At 32.2% G+C, this 15,161-nt stretch overlaps 1 protein-coding gene across 23 annotated transcripts in view; it reads left to right on the top strand.

Moving 5' to 3' along the window:
• The window catches only part of LOC148620174 (regulator of G protein signaling 6-like), a 70,411-nt gene that overhangs the window by 21,435 nt on the left and 33,815 nt on the right, over positions 1–15,161 (top strand). For 8 of the 23 annotated variants that reach the window (XR_015921738.1, XM_088580827.1, XM_088580822.1 and 5 more), the window contains exons 1-5: positions 2,689–2,963; positions 6,938–7,025; positions 9,931–10,091; positions 13,321–13,375; positions 15,006–15,070. Coding sequence is in view for 19 of the 23 variants with exons in the window: in XM_088580827.1 (XP_088436953.1) it covers positions 2,796–2,963; positions 6,938–7,025; positions 9,931–10,091; positions 13,321–13,375; positions 15,006–15,070 (537 nt within the window). In the remaining 4 variants the exon portion in view is untranslated. Of the gene's footprint in view, positions 1–2,686; positions 2,964–6,937; positions 7,026–9,930; positions 10,092–13,320; positions 13,376–15,005; positions 15,071–15,161 lie in introns of those variants that run through there. The other 15 variants (XR_015921737.1, XR_015921736.1, XM_088580821.1 and 12 more) reach the window with 5 other exon arrangements.

Here is a 15,161-nt window from a genome sequence, read left to right as displayed (position 1 = left end):
AATGAACATGAGCAGCGATTATCCTAAATACAGATTTCTGTGCAATTTGTGTTCATTATGCTGGTAATATCATAATGTACTGTAGGATTAAGAGATCTGTATTTTGTGTATGTGTTATTGCCATCCTTTCTCTTAGTCTTTTATTGTGTCTAAATAAATAAATGTTTTAAATATTTTTCAAGCTTATGAATACAATAGCTTAGTATTTTAATGGATGGGGATTATATAAAGATAAATTTCATGGTCTGCATGTATATTTTCTGTTCTAAGGTGATTATGATATATGTATTGAGTTTAATAAAGGCCCAAGTTTATTTAACTTGAAATGAACTGGGGGAGTTGAAACCATCTTGTAATAAATCTAGTTCTTTATGATGGACATGTATGCAGTAGTTAACATAGCAGATCCAAATTTTTTATGCAAATTAGATGAAGTTTTGGGATAGGTTTGTGCTTTCATTGTTCATTGTTAGGTTTAAAGGATTTTGGTAATGTTTTCTTGTCATTATAAGATTATGTATACATGTGTTATAAACTTTAAAATTAGCAAAGTATGGTTTTCTCTTTTGTCTAACCAAGACGTAACTTTTTCTGAGCAACTCTGCTGGTGTTTCTAGAAATACAGATGATGCTTACCCTACCAGTGCACCTGTTCCATGTTTCCCAGTTTTTAGTCTAGTCCAAGTGGCTCATTTTTTGTTTCTTTGTAATTTTGATTATTTTTTGTTCTTGTTCTTTGTTGTGTGTATCTATTTTCCCTGTTCAGTCTTTATCCTTTGAATATACATGTATTCTTTGATTACTGGTCAAATCTGGGTTCCCTTGATTACTCTAGGACCAGATTATGTTTTTACATACATTCATGTCATTTGTTTGGTTATAACACTGAAACATATCTCAGCTTAACTTCTGAATAAAGACTAGAAGTTTTGTTTACTTGAGTCTGGTGTTTTGCTTACATTACATCTATCAAAGTAGGAAACTCACTCAAATTCTAGCCAGTCTTGAATACTATTTTTCAATATATTTACTATATGGCTATATAACTTTTTGCTAAAATTAGCCAGTCACAGGCTGGCAAGCAGGCTACTATTTCTAACTCTGCATCTAGGTTTGAAACACATTAAAACTGATAAAGCTGGGATTTAAAAAAAATGTTTGGTTTAGACAGGTTTCCAGTTTACTTAGAGTTTGAATTAGTCAGGTTTAAATGTAGTATTTTTTCTCTTTGTTTTATATTATTCAAAGCCTTTAGTGGTCTATTAGCTTACCAGATTCAGATGGCTTAAATGATTACTTCACAGTTGAGGTATAGCAGAAACTTCAAAATTTGTGTTTTCTTCTTCTCTACTAAATAATTTCTCAATGAATATCAGGAAGACATGAAAGAATATGATGACGATGTCAGGCAGATCTACTGCTCAGTGTGTTTGATTGAAGTTAGCGTGGTATTATGCCTTGAAGTTACTACACATTGTGTCGAAATACAAAAAAATGTATAGCAGAAATAATGCAATAGGTTTAGCATGCTTTATTTAACCTACTTTAACCTACCATTTCTTTGGAAATGCCTGTACCAAGTCAAGACCATTGCTGTGGTTTTCAACCTTCCAGTTTTTACCCTGATATTGCCATTTGTTGTACAGACTTTCCTTTTGACTATTTCCTAGAATTTATCAGTTCGGTAATTACCCTTTATTAGTATAGAATTAGGCGATGAGGGCTGATATTTTACTATTTTTGTTACCTTTATATCTACAAAGTTAAATAAAAACTTTCAGTACTGATGGCAATCTGCTATTTAAATTTTCCTTTTAAATGGAGTGTTTTATATCCCAATTAAGAGTTGATGCTATAAATGGTTCAATCAGGTTTATGATGAATATTTAACAGTAGAGGAAATAAAATATAAATATATATGTATATATAGTGAAACCTGTCTTAGCAACCATCTCTATCATGTGTAGTCAGCTATAACTGTGTTAAGTGTCAGTATCTGTAAGAATCAGGCAGTGGGTGAAACATGATATGGAAAACCCCACCATTTTGATAATTTGATTTGACTATTTTCACCATCAGTATCAGAAAAAAAGACAGGGTTTTCCATATCATGCTGGACCATTGAGGTACAATTTCATTGAAATGCACTGAAAATGAACATTTCAAGGGCAGATAACTCTGTCAAGAACCTCATTTTTCTTAGATTCTATTGAAAAAATTCTGAGCAAATCCAATGATGCTGAGATCAGATAATGGTACTTTCAAATTCAGAAAGCATCCTTGAGTGATATTTTATTGTCAGATTGGTGGGGTTTTGACATGAATGTTTCTGATTTTTCCCATTTTGCCTGATTCTTACAAGCAGTTACACTTAAAAAACTATGACTAAAATATCCCTATTTAGTACATTCCATCATTTCTATGTAAAGTGAACCTGTATTTAAAGACCACCTGTTTAATGGGACCATGATTTTGCTTTTATTTTGAAGGTCACTTTTTTTAAACCAAGTTTGACTGTAATTTCTATGTGCGTTGATATGATAAAATAAAAAAAATGACTTAAACCATATTTAATTATATTTCTAAACATGACATGATTTATATGAATTAGGATACTACAAAGTGACATGAAATAATATTTCACAGTCGACCCAGTCTGTACCATAAGTCTTTCAGGAAGTAAATTATGAGTAGCTACTAGAAATTAGTGTTGTTGCTCTAGATTACAACCTGTTGGGAGATCACTAGATATAAATGTTTTTATTGCTAAATTTACATTTTTATAACAAGGAAATATGACTGTGTATTTCAATAAGTTGACTATGGGAAAAGATGACAGTGAACCCACACTCATGACGTCTTTCGAAGATCAGAAAGGGATGCCACATCTAGTGTCTATCTTTGATACACATTATTTTAGTAAATGGACCGAAATACCTCGAGGTCTTCCTTATTACAAAAAGGTAGGATTTGTTATCAATATCATGTTTACAAACACAATTGATATGGATTTCTTTTCAAAAGAGTTCGGCCTCATTTAATTTCGAGGAAATTGAATGCATTTTTTAGCTGTTTACGTTGTTTCCTAATGTAACAATGTGGATATTAATTCTATATATTTATTGCATGCTGAAGAATGATGGATTAGCTTTTTTTGTAAATTGTTGAATAAATCATTTCAAGGAAGTCTGTCAAGTATTAATTTCATGTTAAAAATTTTCCCAAAAAGGCTATTTAATACATGTTGTAGTTTTATTTGTTTTGAATAGCAAACTCTAAAGCACATCACTATGTAGTTAAATCAATTTTCCTGTACTTAAATACATGTACATGTATAACTGAACCTACATGTTATATTGTGCTGGATGTAGCTACCTTTTATTAGAGTTTTTAATACTACATGTTTGAAAGATTTTGAAATGTTTTGCCCAGCATGTTATCAGAGTTAGAAATAGCCTGCATGCCAGCTCGAGACTGACTTTTTTTTTGGCAGGACTGGCTAATTTTAGCAAAAATCTATACAATCATATAGTATATATATTGAAAAATTGTATTCAGGTCTCACTAACCACTTCGGGATCAAATGTTAAAGTTAAATACTTTCTGTACATTCCTGTATTTTATTTTTCTAAATCTTTTGCTAAATACATGCTAAACACATACATGTATATTGCCAGAAAATATCAAATTAATTTGATAAACTTTAGGAATAGTCAGATTGCGAGGGTTCCGCAAGCTAATCTGACTATTTCGAAGCAAGTACTAATAAATGTATTGACATTTTCAGCAATGTTCATGTATTGTTTTTATCCTGCAACCAAACATTTTCTAAATGAAACATGCGAAATTTGGCCTAAATAGTATTTTTCAGCAAACTTTTGAGCACGGTGGTCTGTGAGGGCACCTTTTAACTTGTTACCTGTTTCGTGTTTTGACGTTGCTCATAACTGAAAAGGTAACCAGGAGATAATATTATGATGTGGCGGAATAAAGCTTTGTGTTATTCGACACCCTTTATTTGTATAGTAGAAAGCTTAGTTGCAGGATAAATAAGTTTTTAGTGCACATCTCTGAACTGAGGTTAATCGTGATGAAATTAATAATTGCTATTGCAATGGAAGCAATTTTCTTTTTCTTTTTTTTTTAACAATAATTTTCAAACTGATATTAGGCAAAAAAAAAGTCTGGTTTCCTGCTACCAGCAAGAAAAGAATAGGATGGTAGGGAAATTATTTTTTTGTTCAAAAACATTTTAGTTTGAGTTTATGGTGAAGCATGTTTGAGCCAAAATGGCTATAAAAATGCTTAGGGTATGCACACAAATATAGGATAGATATGGTAGCAATACTTTTTGTAATAAATCTATTCAATATTAAAAACAAACTGTGGTTGCCGTGTGTTACGTCAGGTTACAGTTCAAGTTAATGGACCAGGATGCAAAAGTCATGTACATGTATTAAGCAAATACATGTGTCTTTATATGGGAGACTTTAAGTAGATTTATTAACAACTGACACTGAATCTGACAATACACTGTCTATACTCATATTATCTAGGATTAATATTGGTGTAAAGGATATATGTGGTTTGGATGAGACCTACTGTAATCTCTCTAGAAAAAAAAACTGTTTACTTTGGAATATATAGGTCAAAATTAAGAATGAACTTTCCCACAACAGAAACCAACATGTGAAAAAAAGAAAAAAAAATATGAATTTCCATGAACTTAATATTATTTTGTCATGGTAACAATAGGTTATACCTATTTATTGACCTTGCAGGTGAAATCGGTGTGACAACATGTTATTATGAAAATTTAGATGTTGATCTATTACTATAGCTGGATTTTTCTGTTAATTGTTATTCGAATAAAATCTGCCTATACACATGTACTATTTATTAAACATCTTAAAGAACATGTTTACAATATCTGCATTAAAGTACTTCCAGAATGTAAATGGATGTTGAATAAAAGAATAAAGATAAACTATCAATCACATGTGCTGATCAAAAAGGCGGGGGGTGGGTCTTGGGTCCCTTTATGCTGGAAAAGTTTGATTGATTATATAGAAGAAATGGGAATCACTAGGACCCCCTCCCTTAGACTATTATTAATCCCCTTTAGAATTTCTGGATCCACCACTGAATCTAAAATTTTTGGAGCATGCTAAAATTAGCATTGCAGGTTTAACTCTCATGTGTGAACTAGTTGATAATTCTTATCACTACCAATGAACATGATTACCCTTTTATACCCTATCTACATTTGAATTTAAATGCTACATCGGAAGGGGAATTATTTGGGGAAGTACTGGAATTCACCTTTTATCTGGATGACCTGTATATTCCATAGTTGCTTATTATGCTACTTTTAACTATCTCTAAAGGTACCTGACGAAGTGACTATTATTTTGTATTACTTCCCTATGATGTCCCAGACGTTTTAGATATATCATTGTTATGGGTCACAGGTGTTGAATATATTTTTGATGGAGTGTTAGTCCCTGGCTGAGAACTTTTCTTGTAATGGTAGTGAGCTTGGGCTTGATATTTAGCAGTTGGTTTGGAGACAACTCTGTGTTTTGTATCTTGTCAGTCTGTTCACTTGTACCTTACAATGAATAGGATGCATATTTCATCGGTAGGAATATGATTTTATATTGATGGATTGGTCATTATTTTGTTTGATTATGTTGCAAAATTTTTGTTAAATATTAGAGAACAACACTGAATTTACTTTTTTTTCTTTCTTTTTTTTTTTTTTTTTAGCAGAACAATTTTTCTAATTCCCAATTTTGTAACATAAATTTTGAAGTCAAATCTGTCAAAAAAGGAAAGAAATTAAAAAAATGTAAGTTTTTTATTCAAGAATTAAAGATTAAGAGAAATTGCTGTATGAAGCTATTGTTCATTTTGACAAAGGTGGTAATTTATTGCCAGTATATGTCCCTCAAATGTAAACCAACATATTTTCACGAATGATCTATGTTTGCATATTGTTTGAGAAAGAAAAAAAAGTGACAATAAGTCTTTGAATAATACAATATATCTTTTAGAGAGTGTTAGACACTCCCCCCCACCCTAAAAAAATAAACTGTGAAATTGAATTGACATCCTTTATATCACCTAAATAAGTACCGGTAACTGTAAAAATATATTTGTTTGTAGTATTTGAAGTGAGCTGTGCACTAAAATATAGTTTAACTTTAAGATAACCGAATGAAAAACTTTATATCTTTTTTTACAAATCATGGACACTTGGAAGTATACCCAATGTACATAGATTCAGGAAACTCTTATAAGCTGTATATAAATATTGATTTAAATATGCCAGTTTGAGATTTTGACTCATATTTGACAATTTACAGAGACAGCCATTATTGCCACAAGGACTTGTTCACCAATTTATTTTAGGCAATACTTATTTTTTTTTTCAGAGCATTGTGATTGGGATTAGAGTGGGCCACATGCATGTGCCATTTACCACATTCCAGCTGAAAATGTCCTAATAAAATCTTTTTTTTTATAAGGAATGTTAAAGAATGGCCCATTGAAATTCTGAAGATCATTAAAAATGACCCATTATCAAAATTCTAATCCCAGTTGTCGGTATTTTGCAAGTTTTCAGATTGAAAAATAGAAAAGAATGAACAATGAAAACAGTCCTTAGAATCAGGGTTTAAAAAAAATCTCTTATTGAGAATTACCTCAAATCTTTCCTCAACTAAAATTTCAACCAATCAGCTGGCTTGGAATTTTTGAATTTTAGGAAATACTCAAGGATTTGACACTTTTTTTTTATGTAACTGGGCCCTGATTATATTATGCTATTGTTTAATGTACAATTTCTATTTAGGAAAATGAAGGTGTTAAAGAAAAACATTAAGTTTGTGAAGAGAAAAATATATTTTAGTTTCCACTTTTTGTCTATTTTCAGATGGAAACCATCATACAAGAATTAAATAGTGATAAATTTGGGTTGTTTCAAGCAATGAAAGTCAGGAGGCCAGTAACAACTTTTACAGGTATTTATAGATATTCATAAACTTTATTATATGCAACAAGGATTGAAAAAAGAAAATTAAAACAGCTTGTCTAGTGGGCAAGTTTTATTATAATCCCCAAAGTTTGGGGAGTTATATAGGAATCACCCTGTCTGCCTGTCTGTCCATATGTCTCCTCTTTTCTTGTAAGCGTAACTCCTACTAAACCGCTCAAGTGACTTTGATAAAATTTTACTAAGGTTGGGCATGATATGTAAATGTGCTTGAAGGAATATAGTTACTATTGGGGAACTCCAAAGGGATATAATCCAACTTAAGAGTTTTACATGTTAAAACTTTGTAAGCACTACTCATCCTAAACCATTCAAGAGATTTTGATGAAATCTTATTGGAACATTGGGCAAACATGTAGATGTGCATAAAGGAATATTGTTACTGTTGAAAGAAAGTTGACTGTGCTGGTTATACATTCAACAGCATTTGATGTGGGCAGCATTAACTTGTGTTCTTGCTCACTGTATTTTTTCTTGAAACTGAATTGGCCTGGAGTGAAGTTTACTTACCCTAGAGATTAAATGAACAGAAAATTCATCCAAAATTAGATGGCCCAGCGAGCAGGCTCTGTTTGACTTTGGCTGTTGCTTGCTGCAGGCCAGCGGAAGAGTGCTTATTTCATCCCAAGCTCAACTTGTGAGTTATTTGTTGCCCTTGTTTTGTTCACAGATGTCCCCCTGTTGCCACTTCATCTTTGCTGTTTTTTTTGTTTTTACTTCCTTGTAATTTATTTATCGTGTGACTGTCATATCTATGAAAAATATCTGAAATTTTCTTTTGAACCCTGATTGTGATATCAGTGATTAAATGAATACTAAAAACCAGCTTATTTTGATTGTGATATCAGTGATTAAAAGAATACTAAAAACCAGCTTTATTTTGGGGGTTACTGTAAACGTATTAATTTTAGTGGTTGCTAATTTTCTTGGAATCTGTCTAGAACATATTTACTGGTATCAATTTTCGTGATTTATAAAAAAAAAAGATTAGCATTTTATAATGTTTGAAATCAATTTTGTGGGTATTATGTTTCGCGATTTTCTGTACACTGCAAAAATAGCGAATATTAGTACACCACGAAAATTAGTATGTTTATAATATTTTAGTATTTAAGTATGTAAATTCAGTTTTGATGCTGTGTATATTTGCAACTGAAACTTTAACATGTTTTAAATAATGAAGTTTATTTTGATTTATTTTTCAATATTTGCTTGCTCCTGATTTGAACTAAGTAAAAAACTATTTTTCACAAAAATAGGTCAGTTTACTGCAACTCAAGTTTTGAAAGTGTTGATAAATGTAATCACAAGCATCATATCTCAAAATTTGGGCTTGCTACAATACTGGTGTGCAGTTCCTGAACAGATCCGTGCAACAAAAATTGCGATTGGTCTTTGATCACTGATCAGTTTCCGGTCAGTCATGGATCCGTCAAACTGGTGATCGCATCATGTGACCACAGCGCAGTCAATGTATTTGATAGATTTTGTTGTTTTCTTTTCAATTTTACACATATTTACATAATGTAATAGATTTAAACATCCATTTATACTTTTATTTTACATAGCTTTCATTTTAAATTGATCTTGCATCATTTTACATAACAAAACTGCGATCAGATCGGTCACCGGTCATTGGTCATCAATCTGTCTGTGATCAATCAGTCAGTGGTCATCGATCTGTCAATTTGTTGTGTGGATTGGTTCAAGGGCTGTAGCATTCTGAATCTACTACGTAATTGCAATTATTATTGTCCCCTAATGCAAAACTTCACAGGGACATTGAAATGATGGGTTTGGGTATGCTTGCCTCTGTATGTATTTGTCCATCACTCCTTGTTTAAGTGCTCTCACACCAAATTTCTTATAGTTTGAATAAAAAAAATATATCCAAAGGTTACAGCCATGATTCCGTCAGACAATTTTGAAAATCAGTGAGGTCTGGATAGTGTTGGAGAGTTGTCTCACTTGGAATTGAAAGTAAAGATTGGGGACATTGACACTGTTCTTATATTTGATATTTATATATTGTAAGGATGAAACATTCGTCCTGATGTCGATGCATCACAATACTTTTGGTTATGATACCTTACAATACATTTGACTGAGGTTTCAATATGATATGATACAGGTCAAATTATAATTTTTTTTTTCAAACAATTGATGAAATTACTATGCAAATAGTAAAGTAGGATATGTCTTGTGAGGGAAAATCCATTAAACTGTGCTAAGATCAAAGAATAATCAAGGGAACCAAGGTTATAGCGGTAATCAAAAGAATGTAATCCAGGGACAAAGACCTGACATGGAAAACAGACACCCACAACAAAGAACAGAAAGGAACTAAAATCATGCTAACGTATCGAAGTGTATTGTATTGTTACCTTTGTATTACGATATGTATTGTATTGTGAGGTACATGTAGGTGTATTTTTACAGCTCTAATATATTGGGTGATATAAAAATATCCTTTCTCTGAAATGTACATTTTAAGGAGGTAGACCTAGGGTAAGGGACACAACTCTTAAAAATCATTGGAATGTTTGTATTCGGCATTTTACATCAATCTTATGTAAGCATCTAATTAACTTGGATTCATTTTGTTCTTCTTCAAATGAAAGCTTGAGAGGCTTTGGTGAAATTGAATATAATACATATCACTGATTTCATGAGTTACGTCCCTGACCCTAGGTCTATCTCCTGAATGTAACTGAACCACCTATGTATATATACATTGTATGGTTTATGTGTTGATACTTCATGTGTTCAAGTATCTTTTTGTCCTGTATCTTTTATACTACAGTAAACATGTTGTAACAATTTGAGTTGCATTATCCTTTGTGTTTTGTGGAAAATCATTGCTTTTGTTGTAGGAAGTGATTTAGTACAATGGTTAAAAAAGAGGTTTGAAATGGATGATATAAAGGAGGCAACACATTTAGCTTTCTTATTGGGCCAGTATGGATACATCTATCCTTCAGACTTAAAAAGTTATGTGATAAAAGATGACAGATCTGTAGAGTACAGATTTCAGGTGAGGGTTATCTCCCTTTTCATCTTCCTGTGTAATAATTATATATGTGGATAATTATTATTTGTTTATTCTGTATGTAAGGATATTTACATGTGTGGCTAAAGTGGTTTAAATTGTGTCCCCACTCAAGATGGTAAATCTTAATTTCACCATTTAGATTGAAGAAATAATTTAAATCAATAATAGGCTGAAGGAGCATTGGTTTCTCCATGAAATCTGAAGAAAACTTGGAAAATGGTAGAAAACCTTGCAGAAATTTAATCACTACCTTGTGATTAAAAATTCATGTGCATTTTTATATATAAAATGGGAGAATTATCTGTAGAGTCTGCAATAGCTGGGTTCAAATTACTGTGAGTCCTAAGTCCAAGACCCTTAATTTCTTTCCTAGGATCTTTGAAATTTCATTTTCCTAGATCCTCAACCTTCAGTCTTTTCCATTTACGTCTTATAAATTTAGGACTTCAGATTTTCCTGAAGTGCACCATTGATTTTAAACTTGGAAAAGTCTTTTATACTTGACAGTAAATGTAAACCCCTGCTGAATATTTACTAGTTGCCTATTAACAATAAAAAAATGGTCATATCCACTACATCATACAATATGTTGTTAACTATTAACTTTTTTTTAGTAAGAGGTCAAGTTCATTATATCATTTTGCCATTTGGCTATTTTCTCAATGTACCAGAGTTCATTGTGATAGATCTAGTAATTGTTTTGAAGACTGTGTATTCTGTGAAGTATCATTATGATCTAATATATATACAGGTTTCTCTTTGTAAAAAATCAATCTTTCATAATTGCATGGTATTGAAATAGTGCAGTCTTTAATGGCAAGTATAGATTTTATTGTATTAACCTTATATTGGGAATTCTAGATTGTGACCTTAGATGGAAACTTTACAGTAATTAAGTGCTAGAATCTGTAAGAATCAGGCAAAAAAAATGATGAGTCATGCTTGGAAAAAGTACACATATTTGGTAATGTGGGCACATAGTTTATGGTCTTTTAATAACAAATTGTTATATTGTTCATCTTAGAAGTGTCAAAAGATGCAGGAAAGCGAGTTCATGGTTACAATAGAACGATAGGTGATAAGTGAGTTACATGTATCTCTCTTTGATGATAAAATTGCCACGGATTTCATATAATGTATACCTTGAATTACTGACATTTAAAAAAAGAAAGAGTGCTAATTCTGCATGTCAAATAATATTTAAAATAAGATTTCATGGAGAGACTTGTGTGTTTTTTCCACCATAATTAAACCACTGCCTGATTCTTACATAGAATGGCACTTAAATTTAAGTACAATGGTTCTTTTATAAAGTGCTTGTATATGGTCAATTACATGTAAGCTGCATTTACTGAAATCAATGTGAAATTCATCTTTTCCTGATTGTAATTGCTTCACAAGTAGTTTTATCTATGCTGTAATCATATTTAAAGATATTAGAAGGTGAAGAAAAACACTAATGATGCAACTGAAGATATAGATCCCAGTATTAGAAAATTTCATGTGAAATGAACTAAATCAACATACAAATATATGCACAAATGTACGTACATGCCAGATAGCAATGTTTTCCTTGGAAAATACCTACTGAAATTATCTGATATTCATAAAGTAGGTTATCAATGAAGAAAATATGGAGATTTCTTTTTTACAGTGATGAGAGGCAGATCAAGAAATTCCAAAAGGGGGAGGGGGGTTAATGCTGACTGTCTAAAGGGAGGGGCACTCCATTAATTTTCAGTTTAACTTCAAAATCAAATGTAACGGTAGAGGACGATTTGACTCATAAAAATGTAGCTCTGCCACCGAGGATCAAACCCTAGAGCATTTGGTGATAAACCAGTGACAAACCCATTGGGCTAAAGAATTAATCCTTTAGCCAAGTTAATACATTTTACTACCTACTACAATGCAGGTAGGCCATCATGCCACACAATCATACTTTTGCAGAAGGCCCTTTCCCCCCAAATGTGGATTTGCCTATGCTTGTGGTAGGTGATTTCTCAGTTTCTAATGAGGAGTTAAAATATCATGCATTTATTGTGTGATTTAGCACTCTCAGGAGCTTAGATACATTTATTGATTTAACCTGATTCTTATAATGGAATTGTACTTTGTAAATTATTTTTTTGGGAGTAAAGAACATAAGAGGTCCTAAAGTTCTCATAGGAAATATATACAAGGCATTTGATATACACTTACTTTTTGCTAAGAGCCTTCAAAGTTTGCATGTATAGTATAATATCTTTTAAGTATTCTCAAATGGTTCAGAAATGTTCAGTGTTGTCTTAGTTTTGCTTACTGTATTAATTTTCACAGTTGCTAATTTTCATGGTTTCTATCAAGTGAACATATTTGCGTATTCAAAAAAGATAAGCATTATATAGTGTTGAAAATCAATTTTAAGGGTACTAGTCTTCTCGTTTTATGTTAACTGTGAAAATAGCAAAAATGTAGTTCACCACAAAAAATTAATACTTCTACAGCATTTCCAGTAACTTAAAAAAGAATCTTTTGTTGCACAATTTTGAATTAGTGATTGCAAGTAAAATTGAATGAATCTCTTTTTTGTTGAAAAAAAAAAAAAACGTCTCAGTTGTAGCATTTTCACCTCAAGCATTGGAATTCTTTAGTTCGATCTCTGGCTGAGTCACACCAGAGACTGTAAGAGTAATCAAGGGACCAAGATTCAAGCAAAAATCTAAAGAATATATTTCAAGGACAGAAAAAACTAGACAGGGAAAACAGACACACACAACAAAGAATATGAAATAACCAAAAATAACATGTATAAAGAAACAAAAGTAAATTAGCAACCAGTATTCCACTAAAACTGGGAGCATGAACCTGGTATACTAATAGGGTAAGGTTCCCCTGTTTTTCTAGAATTTGAAATTGGCTGTTGATTCTGTGTGCTAGCACAATAAAGATTTCACTCCAAATTTCAGATTTGTACAAAGCAGGGTATGTTTGATTGGTTAAAATGTCTTGTTGGCTCAGACTCAGAAGAGTGTGTCCAAGTGAGGTGGCATGCCTACCTGCAGGCCATTCTTTCATTGAGCTTGCACAATAATGATCCTGCTCAGCATGTCTGACTACTACAAAGAAGGGTTTTTAATTTGGTCAAAATGTCTTTCCCTGTAATACATGAAATATCTGCCATAGAACATTAAATCATATTCAATCTAATGATCAATGATTTACATTGTAGACTCCTATATATTGGCCATTCAGCTCTAAGGTATCAACTGACAGTATTGAATATGGTAAGAGTTAGATTTTATCTGTTCATAGTGGAGCAAAGTTTATGGGGGAAAGGCCCATAAGATAAGGACTAGAGTTAGATAGTCAAATGCATAAGGACTGAATAGAACTCGTGCAATCCAATTAAAGGCCGACCTTGCACTGCTTCTGGTTTTCTTTTATGTCCTGAATGTCTGACCTAACAGAAAACCATGAGTAATGTGTGGTCTGCTTTTAATCAGATTGATCTGTAGGCAGAGGGGTTTTGGGAGTATGACAACCTTCCCCACTGTTTTGGAAGCAAATGGATGTTAAAGGCTGTTCAGGACAAGCTTAAAACTGGTGAAGCACTATTAGGGTCAGACAATTTTTTGTCTTGATATCCCACCTCCAAACCTCTAAAGTTTGTGGCTACAGGCCTGAAAATAAATATTTTTTTTTTATTAAAGTATTTTTGATACACATGCATGTAATATTGAGATTTAATTGAGAGCAATTAAACTCAGACTCAGTTCTGAGTCATAACCAGGGCAGAAGTGGGTAAGCTCAATATCATCTTCTTTAAGATAAAGGAAATTAGCAATGTGATGTTTGAGTACTAAAATGTATTTCTTTTTAAGTTTAAGAGAGTAATTTGATGAGACTTTGATGTGTATTTCTTTACACTTAATCACAAGATATACATTGGTACAGGAACATGGCTATTGAAAGTGGAGGGGATATATGTAACGTACATTTAATGTACTTTGATTAGTGTAGGAATTTGTTGAAGCAATGCATCAAGTCACTGTTTTATTATAAGGATAGAGCATTAGCAGTGTCCTTTATATGTAGATGCTCTGAAGCACAAATGGCTCAAAATCATTCTGTCAGAAGTGACATATTGGTATTTCGTAAATGATGTATTCAGTTAGGAAGAGATTTTTATAACTATAAAAATAAACGCATAGCTTGTGCTGTAGTAGTCCGAGATTGTTCTGACATACCTTGGCTGATAAGCCAGACAGGCTGTTGCCATATGTGTCAGAGCTAGTCCAATATCAAAAACATGGATTTTTCTAAAAAGCCTTAATTCTGTAAAATCATGGAAGACATCAGACAACACTATTGCCTTTTTTTTTTACTCTGTATGAATTTTGCACACTGCTTTATTTTACAAATTCCATAATATTTGACGTCATGATCTTGAATTTCATAAAGTTCAAGATCTTGATATTTTGCAATTTTTCTTAAGTTCCTGTCACAAAACACCAATCACTGCAGAAAAAAATACACATAATAGTGCTAGTAGTAAAGTAGTCTCGAAGCTTGCACTAAAATTGATGCACAAAATATTGTGTTTTAAAATATGGGACAAGCTCTGAAGTCCCATGGCCCCTGCTTGTCTGGTAAATCGGCTGTTGGATGTCAGAGCAATCCTGGACTAGTGCTATAGGAAGTCTCCTATATTCCTGTTGGTTGCAACATCAGTGATTTAAAAAATGTAGCAGTACATTATTAACAAAAGCAAATTGTATTTGATCACAAATAACCCCATCCCTCATAGACAAAGCCTAAAATGATGTTTACCATTTATATACATGTCTCCTGATAACATTATATGTACTTTTCAACTTTTTTTCTCACCTTTCAACTTTTTTTCTCTTTTTTCAGCAATTTACCTACAGAAGAGAAGTATTAGAAACAGGCAGAAACACGGGCTTGAGGTTTATGAGCAGGTTTGTAATTGTCTGTTTAGTGAAAATACATTGAAACCTGTCTAAACCAAACCCTGAATTATCTGAAAACCTGTCTAAAGAAGACACTTCT

This window comes from Perna viridis, chromosome 4 (genome assembly GCF_037379345.1).
Source record: "Perna viridis isolate PV_CMFRI_1.1 ecotype Kerala chromosome 4, ASM3737934v1, whole genome shotgun sequence".
NCBI lineage: Eukaryota > Metazoa > Mollusca > Bivalvia > Mytilida > Mytilidae > Perna > Perna viridis.
Note: the sequence above shows the minus strand (reverse complement) of the source record. Positions and strands in the feature narration are given on the sequence as shown.